General features: G+C 36.9%; 1 protein-coding gene across 1 annotated transcript; it reads right to left on the reverse strand.

The window, feature by feature from the left end:
* Positions 1–239: 239 nt before the first annotated feature.
* LOC124552554 (ATP synthase subunit beta, mitochondrial) lies at positions 240–6,422 on the reverse strand. Its single transcript, XM_047126873.1, has 11 exons — positions 6,265–6,422; positions 5,159–5,344; positions 4,787–4,921; positions 3,970–4,131; positions 3,571–3,755; positions 3,329–3,487; positions 2,420–2,542; positions 2,039–2,251; positions 1,301–1,480; positions 1,081–1,204; positions 240–561 (listed from the first exon to the last, which is right to left on the reverse strand). The coding sequence occupies exons 1-10, from the start codon at positions 6,377–6,379 to the stop codon at positions 1,088–1,090; spliced, it is 1,575 nt and encodes a 524-aa protein (XP_046982829.1). The 5' UTR covers positions 6,380–6,422; the 3' UTR covers positions 240–561; positions 1,081–1,087.
* Positions 6,423–22,099: the final 15,677 nt, after the last annotated feature.

Below are 22,099 nucleotides of genomic sequence, written 5' to 3' on the forward strand. Positions count from 1 at the left end.
TTCATTGCAACCTAGACTGCTGTTTTAACCCACCTGTAACACTACTCTGGACCATGTTGGCCAACTTTACATATTTTTATCACCCATCTGATTTCAAGATAACACCTGCTACCAAAATCTAATTTTGTATGGATTAGTAATTCTACTATCGATAAGACTGGAGCGAACCGCTTAATTTTATAACATAGCCAAGTGCACTACAAACTAATCTTTCTGGCTGAATAATATTACAAACCAGATTTTAAGGAAGTTATTTATTAACTGATACAGTTATTCTATGAAAACAGCTGTAATGTTCAACAAGTACAAATACTGAACCATGCCATTTTATAGTCTTTTTCATCAATGTTTACAACATAAATATATACATATACAGACTACAAAATGGGCAAACCGGAATTTTTCTTCTTCAGTTGACTAGCCAAAATGCACTGAAATTACTTCTAACAGCAGCATGGAGTGATGCATCACAACAGGGTAATGGACACATTACATAAAAAATCATAGTCACAAACTGGACAATCCACAGTTGTTCGATTCTTCTTACACATCACGAATCACCTGGCAACACAAATTACAGAGAATATGTAAGGCAATTTAGAAATATCCTTAAATCCTAACACATATGAATGTAACAGCACTGCAGGTCAAAGACTGCATTTTCATGGATTACATTATTTTTGTAACCAATCATCCATCATTTATAATTTTTATAGCTAAAAAAGTAGGTTTAGCATGCAGCCAACATTCGACAATACTCTTCTTTGTATCTACCAAATGCAACTCAGGCAATGGTACTGAAAACTCTTGTCACTTGACTACGGAAAATCAATCACCAAGTCATTTTAATCAACGTATATAATAAATATTTTTAATACCTCACTACAAATGCTTTGAAAACCATGAAAAAATATGTAACAAAAATTTCACAGTGATTACTACCACCTAAATTTATTAAGAAACAGGAAAGTTTGCAGGGTTGTGTGTTTTGGGCAGCTATTTCCATGAAACCATATGGGAGCCATAAACGTGGAACCTTTATTGATAACGAAATGCATACAATAATTTAGTGACACGTACTATTTAACTACGACGATTCTGCAAGCTTCTCAGCCTTCTGAACAACCTCTTCGATGGGCCCCACCATATAGAATGCTACCTCAGGTAAGTGGTCATATTCACCATTCAAGATCTGCTTGAAACCCTGCAACACACCAAATACAAAGAGTAAGTTTATGATAATTGCAAATATTTATCACCAAATCTTCAGGTCATGCATTTTTCTAAAAATCTGAATTACCTTGATGGTTTCCTCAAGAGGGACCAGTTTTCCTGCATGGCCAGTGAAGACCTCAGCCACTTGGAAAGGTTGCGATAAGAACCTCTGGATTTTCCTGGCTCGGGCCACAGTCAGTTTATCCTCCTCAGACAACTCATCCATACCCAGGATAGCAATGATATCTTGCAGAGATTTGTAGTCCTAAGAAATTAAACCATTTGTTACTTGCACACTAAACAAGAAAAAAGCCTGTTTTAGTCTACAAAATGCCAAATTATGCAGACTTTTAGTACAAGCTCTGTAGATTTGCATCTGTGAGCTTCCACTAAAGTACTTTGTAGACCAGCTAGGCAAAAATCAATGAACCTGCACATTTGGTTAACACGTCACCTATAAAAGAAGTATTGCAAAATACTTTCTCTGATGTCAACTTTTGTTGTCATCTACATCAATGAGGACCACCTCTTAAGATCCGTAAAAGTGACACTACCCTTTTTGTTGTAATTGTGTGATATGGATGATTTTATTACCCATTCCAGAATATTTAATGTCCTAATGTGGGTCTATGGGACGATATGTCTTAACAGACTTACTACACTGAATCACAAAATTCTTGCTAACGATTACGAAGTATATTTTGAATTTCAAATGTGACCACATTCTAACAACTCAGATTTCAAATAAAATAGAAGGGTAATACACCAACTACTTTATACTGTTTGCACTACAAAACTGGAATACTATTTTTAAAATATTTACCTGCAATATCTTTTGTACTCCTCGAGCAACATTGTAGTGCTCCTGCCCAATGATGTTAGGGTCCATAATTCGGGAGGTGGAGTCCAAGGGATCCACAGCAGGATAGATACCCAGCTCAGCAATAGCACGCGACAATACAGTCGTGGCGTCCAAGTGAGCAAAAGTGGTGGCAGGAGCTGGGTCAGTCAAATCATCAGCTGGCACATAGATGGCCTGAAAAAGTGCCAGATGAGATCCTTGACCTAACAAGCCTTAATTATGAAATTGGGTTATGGGTTATGTATCAAGTCAAAGAATTTTTTCATTACATCTATATTATGTTACAAACAAGAAGCAAATATCAAAAACATTTACATAGAATGAGCTTTTAAGGAAGCATACCTGTACTGATGTAATTGACCCCTTCTTTGTGGTCGTGATTCTTTCCTGCATGGTACCCATGTCAGTGGCCAGTGTGGGCTGGTAACCTACAGCAGAGGGGATACGACCCAACAGGGCAGATACCTGGAGAGAAAAACATTGTTTAAGATACAGTATATTATTACAAGTAGCTAATAATTCACATCAATTTCTAGAAGAAATAACTGAATCAGATGGACACATCTTAGATGCTTCTATTTCAACAAGAGCAGCATCAAACTCTTGATAAACGGAATTACACACTGAACTAGTTCGGAATACAAGTATCCCGTAAACCAAGTTTCAGTTGTTTACAATGTCAACAGTACACAAAATTTTCACATTTCACTCCAGACAGCAATGAATTATTTGATACATACTCCAGATAATTTCTACTTCCAAAACATTCCACACCTCATTTGTTCTAAATATAACGAGCTAATTTGGATTTCATTAATGCAGCCAAACAGCAACTTTAAGGAAATTATTCAAACAAATGGGATTAAGTGGTCTGTGTGAAATGTCCAATTTCTATCACTGAATGTTTCAAAGTGGCAGAAAATATTCCCTCACTACTCACTGCACATTACTGTTCAACATACATTGCTTTCATACTATTTCTGTGACTACTGATAAGGGATGATTAAAAGTAAGTTACATACAGTGTTTCTCGAATTTCTGTGAGCACGCCAGCTTCAACTTAGTTAAGACTGATGAAGCAATACGTCTATACCTTATTTTTATCACCCACATAATTTTTACTCTGCGGATCAAAGTCTGCCTTCACAACAAAGAAAATCCATGATCTTCAAAACTATTATGGCACAAATACCGTTTATGTTTTCTACGGAACATTTTACTACAGAAGATAACATTATTCAAGATTCTTACCTCTGACCCAGCCTGGGTGAATCTGAAGATGTTGTCAATGAAAAGCAGCACATCCTGTCCCTCCTGGTCTCTGAAGTATTCTGCCACAGTCAGTCCAGTCAGCGCAACTCTAGCACGGGCACCAGGTGGTTCATTCATTTGCCCATACACCAGCGCTACCTGCCAAAGTAACAAAATTGAATGACTTGCTCAGCATCAGAAAAAATGTTTCAGGTGGTTAAAACTGTACAGGTGTATTTTACCTTTGAGGTCTTGTCCTTCAGTGAGATGACACCAGACTCAATCATTTCATGATACAAGTCATTACCCTCACGCGTTCGTTCACCAACACCGGCAAACACTGAGTAACCACCATGGGCCTTGGCAACATTATTGATCAGCTCCATAATCAATACAGTTTTGCCTACACCAGCACCACCAAAAAGACCTAAACACAGTATATGAATTAAGTCCATTTCATCCAGGAAAACTCCTTCAACTGCTACAATCAGTTTCTTTAGTCTAAACTGTAAAATTATTAACAACACTTTGCAAATGAAATAAGGATTAAAGTATAAACCTCAATTCTAAACACTAACTCTTTGGTCCTAGCTTTCTTGAACAAGATAGCAATATTATGGCTATTACGAAGTCTTACTTACCAATCTTTCCACCCTTTGCATATGGAGCAAGTAGGTCCACCACTTTGATGCCAGTAACCAGAATCTCTTGTTCCACACTCATGTCCACAAATTCAGGGGCATCAGCATGGATGGCAGCATACTTGTCAGTGCTTATGGGCCCCCTTTCATCAATGGGTTCTCCTACAATTCCACAAGTATTTAGTAAAATTTCTTACTTCTCAGGAATATCATTGATCACCTTTTCTATTATCAATGCTAACACAAAACATAAGTAATTAACATTAAAAAATTAACTGTACTGAGAATTAAGTCCTCATCAAACCTATCAAACATTGTTCTCAATATTTAAGCATTGCCTCAGATTTTCAAACTTACAGAATCAAAAATAAAAATTTAACCAATAACCTCATTTTTCATAAAAATTACAGATATTTAACAGTATATGTTTCCGAAGTTTCTTTAAAAATAATTACCTTACATGAATATTAAGTTGTTGCCATCTTCTACACACAAGTCATGATTATTCAGTCATAATAACAGGGCATAACATGTATGTGCTTGAAACAAAATTACCACTTGCAGTCATACTAATAACTGCAGTAGGGTGATTGTTACATGCTACATGAACAGCTTAGTTCACTGGGAAGTATTTTTAAAATGGCACCAATCACTGCCAAGGCATAACTGAACTTTGCACTATTCCCTTTACTCTCATGCATATGCTACAATTGTGTCAATTTTAGTCTTCTACAATGACATGCCAAAAGTATGGCTTTTGAAGGGGTCAAGTGAATTAACCACATGAAATATTCATTTCAATATTTAGAAAACTTACCAATGACATTGATAATTCGGCCCAAGGTTTCTGCACCTACAGGAATACGAATGGGGGAACCTGAGTCCAGCACAGCCTGGCCTCTCACAAGACCCTCAGTACCATCCATGGCAATTGTTCGTACTGTGTTCTCACCTGATTCAGATGAAAACACATTTGCAACATTACATTACAACAGCACGTGTCAAAGCTACATCTACATCAAACATGCCTTTTAATTCATTACAATAAAAGTTAGCACAAAGAAATAGCATGTATCTTATGAGCTGATACCTACAGATAAAGTTGACAAAAGCAGTCACAGCCTGTCACATTTCAATGAAAAAAATTTTACTCTGCAAGTGATGTTAAACACTGCTTCTAATAACATACCAAGATGCTGTGCCACCTCCAGCACCAGCCTTGGTGTTCTGTTCTGCACTTCCAGGGCATTGAGGATGGGTGGCAGACTGTCTTCAAACTGTACATCCACAACGGCTCCGATTACCGCCACTACCTTCCCTTGAGCACCTGCAGATTTTGCTTTGGGCTGAGTTGCTGCCCATCGGCGCTGCTGGCCTGTTGGAAAATTTCCTCATATTTATTGTGGGATACAGAATGGGAAAATAATGGCAAATTATGATGAATTAATTTTACAGCATGTAATAAATTAAGAGTGATTATCTTTATGAACAGGTTTCTACATGTTTACATAAATATTGAACCCTCCCCCTGAAATGGGGCATATACAACTTTTTGTGTCAGCTGAAATACAGGTCTCAACTGGTCAGTTTTATCCACAAAAACTAACAAATATACGTCTGAAAAATCAAAGATCTACAAGTGATCCACAAATAACATGTTCAGAATTTGCTGCGGTCCTTTAAACTGGCCCTTCAGTTGGAATACTTTCTCATAAGATTTTTACTCGGGGGGGGGGGGGAAAAAAAAAAAAAAAAAAAAAAAAAAAAACGCCTTTAGCGAGTTTCAGCGCCGAAAGTAGTGTCGTAAAACTGCTTTTCTTTCGTTGAAGGCCACAGTCACTACCCGCCAAGAAAAATCTTTACGATGGAGACCAATTCCTTCCGCGGAACGTATGTACGAAATAGTGCTTATGAACATGATAGTATCCGTGACAAAACAAAAAAAATTCACTGCAGTTTAATTTTCCGCTCCTGCGACCACTGTCAGTACTGGTCAATGAAGAAAAAACTGGCTTTCACGTAATAAAGTTACAAAAAGACCCGGTACATATTGACTCACTGCAAATATGATAAGTGATTTGCTACCAAAATTACAAATCGACATTAACGCGACGTGAAAAACCTACTAATAAAAGACTCTGAATCGTCAAAATAATGTAAGGAAAGAACCACATATTTCGACACACACTTAGATCTGCCCGTTACCCGCAAGGTACTCCCATTACCGCACAGCCTATAATTATACTCATTCAGTAACGAACTTCAAGCACGATTAAGCAGTAAAACTTTACTTACTATTCGTAGATAAAGCTGACAATGCATTAACGGAATCATTTTGAAGTTTATTTGCAAGGAAAGAGGGTTTAAAACCCTTGAGTAAGCCAGCAGTCGCTCTCACTACGCTCGCCATCTTGAGACAGAGCCCATCCGAGAGGAAGGGACAAGTGGATTGATCGCGGAAGCAAGGGCGTAGGGTCAAACGTGATGGTCAACAGTCTTTCGTATTTTATTACAGTTCAACATGCTTCTTTTAAACATAGAATTGTAAACTATAAACAAAAATATCATTTCATATCATCTACTGATTATGAATAAATACAATTTACGATATTAACAAATATGCGCTTGAATCTCATTGTATTACGTAACGGATAGAGTATCGATTTTTCTGTACGATCAAATCTTTCTAATCAAAAATTGGAGTTTCTGAGGTGAAATGAGAATAGATTCACACGACTTATATTCTTTCCATGGTTAAGTTCACTATGATGTGACATATACTCATATTAAATAACTTTTGCAACCACCTTTTTGAGCCTTCGATATCTTTCGATATTGAAATATGTATGTATTATACTTCGTCAGCAAGACAGGGAGGGGTAAATTAAAAACCAAACTAAGATCTATTTCAGTCTCAAATAACTTGCACAAGGCAGCTACCTTTTTATACATCGACAATAACGTAACTACTTAGTGCAGAGGTGATGATTACTAGGCTTTTTATCATTGAAACGATCAACTTTGCAGAACATTCGCATCCCTTATGAGTAAAAGATCTTGTACGTCCAACTAATCTATTGCTTGAAAAATAACATAACCACTGGTGCCATTGACCCAATTTTCTTCTTTAACTGAATTACAGTTTCCACTGACGAACTACTTGATCTTCCCCTTTTCCTCTGTCCACTCTTATTATTTTTCTGAAGACAAACAGCAACATTGGCTTTTAAATCTCATTGGCTGACCTGATCTGACTTGCTCACTTTGTAACCTGTACAGTCCTTCTGTATAGTATCCAAACATTGATTACAGTCAGATCCAGTAAGTGAAATGCGAGTTCTAAATACCACTTTTTTTATCAGATCTTGATGCGATACAACGCAATCAGCGAGTCCAATTGATCGCCCTCCCCCCAAAGTTCTGACTGTAATAGCGAACAATACTGAGGCATTGAACATTTATTTTTCTTTCTATGTACGGGCACTTCTTTCTACTTCTGATGTTGAATGAACACAAGGAAAAGTACTGAGCAAATGAACAACTTTGTAATCGTGAATTTGAACATTGGAGTACCTCAAGGGAGTGTGTTAGGCCCAATACTATTTTTTCTCTATATTAATGACTTCCCACAGTGGGTAACGAAAGGAGAAACAGTGTTGTTTCCTAATGACAGCAATATAATAATTACAGACAGGACACCAGAAATGTTAAAGCTGAAAAGGCACTTATGGAAGTCAACTGGTCAAATAACAACAAAGCAACCCTTAATGTGAAGAAGACTAATAACATAAACTTTTATATAACGAAAAAATCGAATATGACCAAACTTAAAGTTGAAAATGAAACTGTAGAGTGTGTAGGCAGCACAAAATTTTTGGGTATGTTTGTTGATCAACAATTAAAATGGGATGAACATATTAGGATGCTTCGGAAAAGAATTAGCAGAGCATGCTATGGTTGGTTGGTTGTTTTTGGGGAAGGAGACCAGACAGCGTGGTCATCGGTCTCATCGGATTAGGGAAGGATGGGGAAAGAAGTCGGCTGTGCCCTTTCAGAGGAACCATCCGTGCATTTGCCTGGAGTGATTTAGGGAAATCACAGAAAACCTAAATCAGGATGGCCGGACGCGGGATTGAACCGTCGTCCTCCCGAATGCGAGCATGCTATGCCTTATGAATATTAGTCACTGTGTGCAATAGTTCATGCCAGAGAATGACATACTTTGGACACATACATTCTATAATAAGTTACGGCATAACATTCTGGGGTGCAAATGACCAAAATGTGAAATATGTGTTCAGATTACAAAAACGAACTATCAGAATAATGAGCAAGAGTCACAAAAGAGCACGCTGCAGTGAGCTATTTAAAAAAATGGGGTATTCTGACAATCCCAAGTTAATATATCTTGTAAACTACAGTTTTTATTCACAAATATTTGAGCAATACTTAGCAAACAATTGCATACATGATCACCAAACCAGAAACAGTAATTGCTTGTACCTAGACAGAATGAATAAAACCAAAACCCAAATCACTATGTTTTACCAAGGTGTTAAGATATACAGTAAATTGCCAAAAGAAATCAAAAGCATAAAGGAACTCTGTAAATGTAAAGCATTCATACAGCATAAAATTGGCATAAATAAATAATCAGGTTAATCAATTGTAAAGTGGACATTCTAGATTGTAATTTACCCATACAGATATTAGAGGAGTATTGTGATATATTTCCTTTGATTGAAGTAGGTTCTTCTGCATTATGTAATTCAATGATAAACTGTGTGTGTAATATATATATATATATATATATATATATATAATGAATTTATTACATGTAGCTTGTATTTCATTATCTTATATGACAAAATAATATACATATGTATGTATAATAACGACATCCATACAAAGATATTTGTTTATGGATGAATAAATAAATAAAATAAATAAATAAATAATGCTCTAAAACTAGTGCCATTTATTTTAGATCAATGTTCATCGTAACTCCCTGGACTGTTCTTTTTCATCTCTTTGTAAGAAGTGAACGTACAACCATTAAGTCGATGAAGTATATGTTCCAAAAGACTTAATACCCGCTTTCCTAGTTCAACAACTAGCCAAACTCCTGTGAATCAGTTAACAAAATGCAGTTTCTATGTACCACAGAAGCCAAATGAATAACATTTACGTTCACACCTACATCAGGTAAAGAAGGGTGATGCTCTGCTTTCTCTGAATATATCTCTAAACTATGTGCAATTCTATTTGAATCACAGGAGACAAATGCTTTGTAACCTCTTTTCAGGTTTATTTTTCACATTATTCTTCAAGCTATGTTTCCCCTTGAAAGGAATCATCTGTTCGTCCACAGACAACGTTTCAGTCATTGGGATATTTCGAAAATTTTCAAACACTGGCTTCAGAATGCGACTAATCTTATACAAGTTGTCAACTGGATCCATATTATCACTGAAAAAGACTGCTAATTTTAGCTGCTCCCACCTTCCGTGGCTCATTATATCATCAACAGCTTGAACCAGAGTAGTGGTTCTCCATTATGTATAAGACGATGAAAATTCATAAATGGGCATTTACAGACATATTTATTAGTATTTTTGGTTTCGAAACGTCTTTCCCTATTGCGTATAAGTTGGTCTGATACCCAGCATTTACCACAATTTTATTGTCTGTCAATTGCCTGAAATAGGTCAAGAGTACACGAGCTTATTCCGGTTCACAAGGGAGAGAAAGAACTCTCCCATGGTTGAATAGAACGAATAACACGATTGGTAGCACTTATCCAGTCGAAATTGACTTGAACTTTATTACTAAAGTTCTCATTATCTTTTTCATTATTCACAAGTACACCATTATCAGCATCCTCTGCACTATCATCACCTCTCTCCGCTATAATTATGTTTCTTTAGCGATTTTTAACTATTCCAGTATTGTACCCACTATTTGAAGCGAAGACATAGGCTTCTGATTCATATCCCGAAATAGGCCTAACTTCTTATTCTTCACCTTTCTACCTACAGGGAAATGTAATGATGAAATCTGATGTGACTTTGGAGACACAGTGAGCAGTAGAGGGTTAAAAGAAGTTCTTATCATTGGCTGTGCAGGAAATAGAAGAATAACTTATGTAATTCATTTTTAATAGCTTCATCTTAGGTGATAGACACAGATAAAGGTCACATTGCACTACATAATCTAACTTCATTAATCCTTTGAAACTGCATATAGCTAAAAATCAATAGGGTCACTCTTCTAGTAAAAAAGTTTCACTCTAAATTTGGTTATTGCGCCCGTAGGCCACTTGACTTCATAAATCCTTTGAGATGGTCCTTTGTAGCATTAATTCGTTTGTTAGGAAATTTACATTCGATGGCCCAACTTCATCAAGCAGTTTGTCCATTGTTTCTTTGATGCTAGTTATTTTTGGTAATACCATTCATACAAGTTCAGATGCAGCTGTAACACTCATGCTATTTAAATGCTTTGGATGTAATGTTAATTTATCTTGTGCATTCTACTGCATTGTTAAAATGGCAACAAAGCAACAGGAATCATTTTTCTTTTTCTGATCTGTTGTTAGTCTTCATACAGTCAAGCCCAATGCATTCTGTTTCACTACTTCAGCTTTATGTTGGAGACACAGAACAAAGTTTTAAGGGCCAGTTGTACAATCTTGGGGTAAATACAGGGCTGACTAACTGAGGAACAGGCTAACCACTGGTCAACTTTGGGTTCACGTTGTACGTCGCCATTTTATTCCTCGGTTAGTTATTCCCTGAATAGCGTTCATGTCGAGTTAAGTTGGCAATAACTGAAGAGCACTCTGGATATTTTTGCGTGTGTCATTTCATATTTAGATAGTCGCCGTCTGCAGAAATAGCATGTCAAACATGAGTGATAAACGTTCCAGATAGCAAAAGTTTTCGCTCGAGGATACCTTGAGGCTGGCAGATACTGTGAATGAGTTCAAGAATATAGTAGAAAACGCGAAAACTGTTTTAGTCTCATTCATTGAAAATATTAGTGCAAAACATTAATTAAACTAGTAGGGTACATACTCGTATGTATAACTTCCTATCTTGAATTTAGTTAAATGACCACGCACTTGTAATTTCACTAGTAAGAAATCTTTCTAAATTTTTCACATAAAGTATACGAAAAAATATGCAACAGTTTCCATTCAAAAACATCTTCTCATACATCGACAGAGCAGCTACAACAGATGTACGATGATTTATTATTATTCTTATTATTTAAAGAAAGAAACACGTAAATATTATGCACAGAAAATGTAGCAGAGGCTGTAGATTGATGGCGCCCCATATGTGGAATGTAAGTTCCAAACTGTGTACAATAAAATACCCATTTTGATAAAGTTGTCAACAGAAGGACCCCACAGTAAGTTCCATTCACATGCAACATTTTTACACGATAGTATTCCTTCGAGCGTAGCTGTAGGGTAGATGGTGAATTGTAAGTAGGCACATAAATAGGAGACACTGTGAAATGCGGTCTGGTTTGTGAAATAATTGGCCTTTACAGTCTCTCCAACGAACTGTGACAGCATAGACATCATGGAGACTGATTTGACTGAATATTCTGAAAGGTGTTACTGGCTACCTTGATGTTGTATTCATATCTTTGAATGATTCATTCATTATGGCAGCAATGGGTGTTATAAAGAAAATACCCTTGCTAAATTATTGAACACTCTTTGTGCATCCACTTTTGCAGTTCTTGGGCATATTGTTGTCGTTGTGATTTTCAGTCCTGAGACTGGTTTAATGCAGCTCTCCATGCTAATCTATCCTGTGCAAGTTCCTTCATCTCCCAGTACCTACTGCAACCTACATCCTTCTGAATCTGCTTAGTGTATTCATCTCTTGGTCTCCCTCTACGATTTTTACCCTCCACGCTGCCCTCCAATGCTAAATTTGTGATCCCTTGATGCCTCAGGATATGTCCTACCAACCGATCCCTTTTTCTAGTCAAGTTGTGCCACAAACTTCTCTTCTCCCCAATCCCATTCAATACCTCCTCATTAGTTACGTGATCTACACACCTAATCTTCAACATCCCTCTGTAGCACCACATTTCGAAAGCTTCCATTCTCTTCTTGTCCAAACTATTTATTGTCCATGTTTCACTTCCATACATGGCTACACTCCATACAAATACTTTCAGAAACGACTTCCGGACATTTAAATCTATACTCGATGTTAACAAATTTCTCTTCTTCAGAAACGCTTTCCTTGCCATTGCCAGTCTACATTTTATATCCTCTCTACTTCGACCATCATCAGTTATTTTGCTCCCCAAACAGCAAAACTCCTTTACTACTTTAAGTGTCTCATTTCCTAATCTAATTCCCTCAGCAACACCCGACTTAATTTGACTACATTCCATTATCCTCGTTTTACTTTTGTTGATGTTCATCTTATATCCTCCTTTCACGACACTGTCCATTCCATTCAACTGCTCTTCCAAGTCCTTTGCTGTCTCTGACAGAGGCGGCCGCGGTGGCCGTGCGGTTCTAGGCGCTCCAGTCCGGAGTCGCGCTGTTGCTACGGTCGCAGATTCGAATCCTGCCCCGGGCGTGGGTGTATGTGATGTCCTTAGGTTAGTTAGGTTTAAGTAGTTTTAAGTTCTAGCAGTTGAGTCCCATAGTGCTCAGAGCCATTTGAACCATTTGTCTCTGACAGAATTACAATGTCATCGGCGAACCTCAAAGTTTTTATTTCTTCTCCGTGGATTTTAATACCTACTCCAAATTTTTCTTTTGTTTCCTTTACTGCTTGTCCAATATACAGATTGAATAACATCGAGGAGAGGCTACAACCCTGTCTCACTCTCTTCCCAACCACTGCTTCCCTTTCATGCCCCTCGACTTTTATAACTGCCATCTGGTTTCTGTACAAATTGTAAATAGCTTTTCGCTCCTTGTATTTTACCCCTGCAACCTTTAGAATTTGAAAGACAGTATTCCAGTCAACATTGTCAAAAGCATTCTCTAAGTCTACAAATGCTAGAAACGTAGGTTTGCCTTTCCTTAATCTTTCTTCTAAGATAAGTCGTAAGGTCAGTATTGCCTCACGTGCTCCAACATTTCTACAGAATCCAAACTGATCTTCCCCGAGGTCGGCTTCTACCAGTTTTTCCATTCCTCTGTAAATAATTCGTGTTAGTATTTTGTAGCTGTGGCTTATTAAACTGATAGTTCGGTAATTTTGACATCTGTCAACACCTGCTTTCTTTGGGGTTGGAATTATCATATTCTTCATGAAGACTGAGGGTATTTCGCCTGTCTCGTACATCTTGCTCACCAGATGGTAGAGTTTTGTCAGGACTGGCTCTCCCAAGGCCGTCAGTAGTTCTAATGGAATGTTGTCTGCTCCCGGGGCCTTGTTTCGACTCAGGTCTTTCAGTGCTCTGTCAAACTCTTCACACAGTATCGTATCTGCCATTTCATCTTCATCTTCATCCTCTTCCATTTCTATAATATTGCCCTCAAGTACATAACCCTTGTATAGAGCCTCTATATACTCCTTCCACCTTTCTGCTTTCCCTTCTTTGCTTAGAACTGGGTTTCCATCTGAGCTCTTGATATTCATACAAGTCGTTCTCTTATCTCCAAAGGTCTCTTTAATTTTCCTGTAGGCGGTATCTATCTTACCCCTAGTGAGATAGGCCTCTACATCCTTACATTTGTCCTCTAGCCATCCCTGCTTAGCCATTTTGCACTTCCTGTCGATCTCATTTTTGAGACGTTTGTATTCCTTTTTGCCTGCTTCATTTACAGCATTTTTGTATTTTCTCCTTTCATCAATTAAATTCAGTATCTCTTCTGTTACCCAAGGATTTCTACTAGCCCTAGTCTTTTTACCAACTTGATCCTCTGCTGCCTTCACTAATTCATTCCTCAAAGCTACTCATTCTTCTTCTAGTGTATTTTCCCCCATTCCTGTCAATTGTTCCCTTATGCTGCCCCTGAAACTCTGTACAACCTCTGGTTTAGTCAGTTTATCCAGGTCCCATCTCCTTAAATTCCCACCTTTTTGCAATTTCTTCAAAAAGGTGGGAATTTAAGGAGATGGGACCTGGATAAACTGACTAAACCAAATCATGTTTCTGTGATGTGACGATTATCAATTATATTGAAGGTATATATAGAGAATAAGATGCCAAAGCTTACAGTAAGCATCCATTCTTTTTTTTATAACCTTGGGGTGGGAATGTACCTATGGCACATACCAAACTGGACGCTGCTGTTACAGTATCTCACCACGAATGGTTGAAAAACTGTTTCATACATAATTTTGGGTTGTGCAATCATCTCTAGTACCTGTATGTAATCTGGTAGGTTAAGAGGTAGTAACCAGAGGCCTGGCACCTTCACTGAATTCTTCCTTCCTTTCTTGTCATCTCAGCTTAGAACCGTCAGTTTTGTTTTCAGAATAAAAATACCTGTTCTTCAATGTGAAAGAATTAGCAGAGTTGCAGATTGTGCAGCTTCAAAAGTACCTGGACAAGAACAAGAGAATGGAGAAATAACTGTATTGGTTAAAAAAGGATCATAAAGGTCAAAATTAGAATCATAAAATAAAAATTAATACAAGTCATTTCAGAATTAAAATATATTAATCCATATACATTTGTGAATTTTATTTCTTTTAATTGTATCAGAAAAATGAAATAATAAAAAAACTGTCTCTTGTGCATATTGTCCAGTGTAATACACATCCTTTTAACAATGATGCTGGCTGTCCCTTTGCCAATACCAATAAAGTGTCTAATGGACAGAAAGAAATCACCAGAGGCAAAATACCTGAGTGTCTGTAGTAGCTGGTTCATTGGTAGAACTGAGTCATTTCTGAAACAAGGAAAAGAATGACATGAGACAATTCAAGAGAAATTTAAAGACATAATTTGCAGCCACTCCTTCCACTGTTATGATTACGTAGAGCCAATAACTGAAGATTGCTGAGTACCCATGTTTTTAGCATGCAGAGATTATGATATATAGGTGTGTGTGTGTGTGTGTGTGTGTGTGTGTGTGTGTGTGTGTGTGTGTGTGTGTGTGTGTGTGTGTGTGCGTGCGTGTGTGTGTGGGTGGGTGGATGGTTATGTGGTATCCACTAATAACTAAGAAATACAACAGCTATCTGCTACAGCTTTCTATTTAAGATAAAACAGTACTTTGCTATTAATTTTACTGTGTTAAACTTATCTTGAGTACACACAAGTAATGTACATGTTCATGAGGATAATGCTAGGTTGTGGACTATTTTGTTGCTCTGAAGCATTCATTAAAAGATGGAAAGTCAGTGTCCCAGTGGGATATAAGAGTGAATAGTATTTTCTGCTATACATTTGGTTGAGTGAACTAGGGACATAAGTCTGCTGTCAAACTTTTTGTTACACTAAACAATCATAATAAGCCATAAATTTCAAAAAAATAGTACTTCACACAAGTGCAATATAAAATATTTCAGTTTAAGTTACCATCAACTAGCTACAGTTTGACATAAAGTACATTGACAATAACTTGATATTCAAGGAAATTTCAAGACATAGCAGTTCAGCCACATGCTATTATACGACTATGCAGGTAACTAGATTTCTTTTCTGTTCTTATAGCACGTAGATACAGTTATTATTTTATGATAAATATTGGTGGGCTTATGTGGATAATACCAATAACAGAGAAACAACAGCTACATTCTATAGATGGGGGTTGCATCACTTTTTTAAAAAAGCTTACTTTCCTCTTAATCTTACAGTGTTAAACGTAGCCTGAGTAAGGACAAATAGTTCACTGGCTTCAGTGAATAATGGTAGGTGGTAGACAATCTTCTTGTTCTGAAGCATTAATTGACCTGTAATCCTACTATTTACAATAAAAGGTGGAAAGTTGTTTCGGCGCTGCTATGGTGTTTACACAAAGAGGCATTCCCAATAGACAATAGAGTGGAACAATCTTTTGTGCTGTTGATGAAATTGGGACACAACTGTTTTGTCAAAATGTTTTGCGTTACGAAAATCGATGTTTCGCCAAAAATAGAAAAATCTGTTGTGCATATTGTACACATAAGTGGCGTGGTTTTTCGATTTGGTTAAGCCTATTATGGAACTGTCTGCTATATAAAGCTGAATAGTCCTTTTCGCTACTGCAGCAATTTTAATACACGTCAGATGACTGTTTTTTGTACGAATCGTTATTTTAATGTGCCTGATTTACATAAATGATGGACTTCACAAGGTACTGAAATCGAATGCGTATTACTACAAATAAAGAGTTGTAGCATTACACGGGTAATCGTCCATGCTTTAAGAAAAATCTTGTGGGGATGTCGATTACAGTCGGATATACCATGTGTCACGTGAGAGTAGGAGAATCAAAACAGGTAGTAACCCATGACATCATCTCAAGTCGAGATTTTTGTTGTTGTGAAATCTTTGCTGAGTGATTGACACAGTATACTGTAAATCATTTCTAATTTATTAGTTATTTATGGAGTAAAGAATTTAGTTAAGTACAATATGTTTTAGGATCAATAGGTAATGAGTCTTTATGAGATGGATAAAATGTGTTTTGACATAGCAGATCGCAATGCTGCGTTATGCCTGACATTTTTTATCTTTGAGAAGGATGATACCTTCTGAGTTGCTCGAGTGCACAGACAAGTCGTAATCGAGTGTGGGTCCTCTGTAATTTTTATGAACGGACATAGAAGTGATAATTCTCAACCCGGAGTTGATTTAGAAAATATTATAGGGAACCACAGCCCAACTTTGTTAAAAACAAATCGAGAGCGGACTTTGAAATACCGCCGCGAAGTTTGAGATATGTGGTAGGCTATCGCGTATTATAGTTGCATGACAGATTAAGTGACATTGACTGTGATTTATTGACATCAACTTAATAATATTTATCAAAGACTTATCGGAAGGGATAGTAAGTGTTCTTGATGCATAAAGCAAGTGTGAGTTGATTTACTGTTTGAATACAACAGATATTAATCATGGAGTAGTCAGCTAGTTGATACATTGCTTTGCTACACATAAACAGATTGTGATAGAATTACCAGAACGATCATTTCAATCGTTAGAAAGCTAACTGCTTTCGTTGTGAATGTCATCTGGAACGGATGAATTTTGTTTCAGCTACTTGGGATCAATAAACTTCATCCGAAGTTGCAACTTTACAAACTGTGTCGTGTTCCTTCAGTTTGGTAGAATGATAGACATTATAGTCTACACTACTATTTAGCTGTTTTTTTTTTCAAAAGGAGAGCACTTACCTTTTTCTTTTAGAGGAATGTTTCTGATTCAGTCACCAATCTTCTCAAAATTGAGATAAGGGTGACACGCACATATAGCACTATGCCATCATGATCAACCACACACATGTGGCCCCTTTTCTCCCTCCCTTTTTGTGTTGAAAACCCTGAGATATAGGTCACAGTATGACGAAGGAAGAAGGGAGAAGGGAGAGGAGAAGAGAGAGAAGGAAAGGGAGAGAGGGCCAACAGGGGAGGTCACAGAGTATTATTTAAGAAAACAGAGAAATAGTCTCAACTGTCCATCATATGCTCCAGTTTCTCACGTATAATACTGATAAGACGAAGTACGGCTTCCTCTGATAAGCAAAATCTGGATATAAATTCGGATTCGGCATCGTCACTCTCTTTTCCTTCCTCATTCTCATAAACGGTTCAGCCAAAATCTCGTCATTTCTGACCACATCTGTCAATATGCTTGACATCTTGAAAATGTATTCCCTGTTTAAGCTCACTAACCTGCCAGAAATCACCGGTTAAGTTATCTCGAGTTTATTCTACGGTTAGGCATTATACCAGGTTTGTACAACGAGATTCTCGCGCTATTTCGAGAATAGAGCTTAACCGGCTGCTAACCAGAGATTGTACAACTGGTCCTAAATCCTACAGCCAGTAGCACACTGTAACCATGAAATTTGTAGCTGTTCTCAGAATTAAATTACAATATATTAGTTTTTGCACTTTATTGTATTTTATTGACTTTTTGTCCCATAGGTCCATAACGAAGAGATAATCAAGGACAATGCCATGAAACAAGAATACATAATACAACATATTTACCTTATAAGAAATATGTTAATTTCACAGTACCTAATTAAAAAGTGCCTCATGGCACTTCAGATAAGGAGTCTCTCAAGGGTCAGTTGTTGGACCCATTCTCTTCATTCTTTACATTAATAATCTAGCAGAAAAGTAACTAATGGAACCAAAGTACTGTTTGCAGATGACACAAATATCCTTGTTAAGATACATACATCCACATGATACGTTCTTCCTGTCCAACTTTGCACATGTGCTCAAATTTCCAATAGTGGAAGCATGCATATGTCTTTCTGTGTACATAATTTCTTTGAACTGGAGGACATTCACTACAGTGCATTGCTTTCTGGGTCAGATGGGAACCTCTTGTGCAAAGGACAAGCAACTGTGGTCGACATGTGTCTCGTGGTGTAGTGTGTTGAGGTTATCCTTAGGGCTACTTATGTGCAGTAATTTCATTGTCTCTGAAGAAGGCATGCTGAAATTCGGAGATAAATACAGACAAGGCATCATACAGAACACCACTTCTAAAGATGATTTCAATCAAAATTTGAGATGATATATTACTGTACAAACTCTGATAAGTCTCAAAGTAAGAAAAAAGTGAAGAAGACACAAATGTATGAAAACTGAATATGAAAATCATAGAGGAATATTCATTTTATGGCGGTTTAATAGCATAACAACGGGGGCGACAGACATCTGAAAAAGAGTAAAGATGGGAGAGGTGAAGCTCATCATTAAACTTCTAGAAATTGAAATGAAGGATCCTGATGATGTAAAAAACACAAAATTGGAAAATTATAATATAAGATCTATAAAATTAATCTTTTACTAATAAGTACAGAGACTCATTTTCAAAAATAGAGGAACAATAACAATTTATCTGAAACAACTGCAAGAATTTTGTTCCTCACTTTTCATGCAGTGTTCGTTTTTCACTCCGTGTTCTCTGTTCCCCTATTCAACTCGTATCAGCGCAAGTAGGATAGAGGCTGCCATCCCTCTGCAGTTAATATTTGAGTGTACTAATTATCATGGTATTAGGTCAGGAGCACAGAAGCTAATGTAAAGGCATATACCGTATAGCACAGTACACATTCTGAGTAATATCAAAGAAGGAAGGTAAAGAATATTTTTCTGTGTTATTATTTAACAAAGATATTAAAATTGAATGCACTCACAAGTTTATATCTGTTTTTTAATCTATTTAAGTTCAGTTGTTATAAGTATCTTGTGGCTGTCTGCATGTATTCACAGAGGTGGAGGTATCAAAGAAGGTGTATTATCATAAAACACTCTTTTGAGAAATCCACAAATGCAGTCTTCGGACAGTTAATCATAAACGCTCAGCAGCTGATATAGAATTGACAGTGCTTAAGTAATTCCCTTATTAGAGATCAATTACAATTGAAACACTACTGTTATCGCTGAACATGATAAATTATTATAAGAAATATCTTGGGTGTGTCATTTCTTGAAACTTGAAAATGTTGACACTACAAAAAGCAACTTCCATTCTATTTGATTCTGGGATCCAAGAAATTACCGAGTTTGTTGAGGACAAGGATATTAATCTATATATAATCATTTCTAATTGAAGTTCGGTAAACATCTTTTTTTAAAATACAGTTCAAATGATATATTGAAAGTCAATTAACCTCCACATAATGGCTAAGGAACTCCCTTAATTATTTATCAGCTTCAGTGTTAGTCTTTGAAATGCTTTGATTTGAAATGTGAAATGAATAGCTCAAATGTGTATGATGAGTCTCTGGCTGCTAGTGAACTAAATATTAGTGCCAGCCTTATCACTCCAGCTACCCAAGCAGAAAATGTAAAAGCTCACTGTGACCTCCTTCTGAAATTTGCAAATAAAATGTCGGCATTACACTGTTATTTTGATATTGTTTTACCCATAGCTGTATTTGTGTTTCTTTTCATTGTAATAGTCACAGTACATGCTGCCTGAACACTGAGGCAGCATGTGAATACGAAAGGATGCTTGCACAAAATGCGCTCAGTTCCCTAGTTTTTATTCATACGTTTTTGTTCCAGTGCATCTGCACTAGTACAAGAGGAAAGAGGCCTCATGTAGATGTACATTTAGATCATGCAACGAAGACTGTTCAAGAAAAAAGTGAAGATGTAATACAAAATTTAATGCAATGCTTCAGAACTAATAAGCTCATAATAAATTCTGATAAAAATAGTGACAGTTAATTTCTACATTGCACTGAAACTCTGCCTTTCAATCCCAATTTTTAGTATTGGCTGGAAAACGGTCTCACAAGTGAGACAAAATTATATTGAGGAAAGCCTGAATTAGTAAAGTGCACCTGAAAAATCTAAATAAAATGCAAGGAAAGTTGTAAGAATCCATATGCAAAATACAAACTATGCATTAGGGGCTACAATGTACCATGGCAGTATCGAGCTGCTACTGCATGTGGAATTATTTTTAGGGGGAACTCCATAACTACCAGAAAAACTTTTAGACTGCAAAAGAGATTGTCAGAATAATCAAACAAGCTAAATAAGCACAAAGCACTAATTTTCACAAAGGACAAAATGCCAAAAAAAAAACAAAAACTGTGTCAAACATAACTGCGATTTTCACTCATGAGGTGAAGCAGAAGCATAACCTACATGACAATATACTTAAGGACAAACATTTGCAAAGGAGGAGTACATCATACTCACGTTATGCTGTATAACAACATGGCATCCTATTTGAAATACATACAGAAACTATATAGTTTAAAGTGAAATTCAAAGAGTACTTCCTCGATCACTGCTTCTATTCTGTTTCTGAGACTTTGGTACACCATAAAATGGTGTAAATGATCAAACATTCTTAACGATACGTACTGCTTTAAATCGTCTTTCTGCAATTTGGAACCTGCATTGAATTATTATTTCAAAATCGTACTGTGTACAAATAGTATTCACTGTCTGAAACCTCAATTGTTCTGTGTGGTATGGGCAATTTTGTGCTAAATCACCTATAAAGAACTACAAATGCAAATAAAAAAAAGTATGAAACGATTTTCATTTAAGAGGTAATACTGAACTTATCAGAAACATATATCCATCAGGCAGTTGTAATTAAACTGGCAGTTTTCCAAGTGCTGCGTGTATTGTATGCTTCACAGGATGCTGAAACACCATTGGTATGTTCATTAATTGGTGCGCTCATAGAGCGCACTCAAAACAATTGTTCCACCTCCTGCCACTAGGTGAAAATATGGCGCTGTAAGCAATCAGAATGTGATTTCTGTTTTGATGCCAGTATACAGTATGTTGCTTGGGAATGTATATTGATTTCTTTTGCGAAGTGAAGGTTAAGAAAGTTGAAGCTTACCATATGAAACACAACGCCTACTGAGAAGAAATACCATACACTGCTGATAAAGGTGTTTTATCAGAATGGTAGCAGCAGCAAAGCTGCACTGTGGGAACATCGTTAACAGAAATAGCTATGAAGAGGCTGCATGTCAATAAACGGGCTAAAGAATATGGTCAACAAATCTGAAGAAACAGTTGAATTAGGTGGTGCAGTTGGCAGAGGTAGCTGCTGCTAGCCATGCAGCACATTCTTCAAATTCTGCAACCAGTGTTCAAGCTGTGTCATGGGAATTGCCTCTGCCCTCCTCATCAATAGTTCAAAAGATTTTGCGGCGTATTTTATACTTATATCTTCAGAATGTGCTCCAAATGAAACTCCAAAATAGGATACAATGCTGTGACTTTGCTCTGCATTTTTTTAGCTCATGTGGAAATGGATGATCTATGGCCGGGAAATGTTCTTTGAATGGATGAGCCACATTTTACCCTGAACAGTGGCATGAATACACAGAACTGTTGTGTTGGGGTTCTACTCCACCATACGTTATGCTAGAGCATCCACTGTACTGTTCTTATGTGAGTGTGTGGTGTAGTTTGTGTAGTTTCGCAAGCTACTTCATTGTTGGACCGTTTTCCTTCAAGGAGACGACACCTCGTAGTTCTGT

The sequence above is a fragment of the Schistocerca americana genome, chromosome 10, assembly GCF_021461395.2.
Source record: "Schistocerca americana isolate TAMUIC-IGC-003095 chromosome 10, iqSchAmer2.1, whole genome shotgun sequence".
NCBI classification, from domain to species: domain Eukaryota; kingdom Metazoa; phylum Arthropoda; class Insecta; order Orthoptera; family Acrididae; genus Schistocerca; species Schistocerca americana.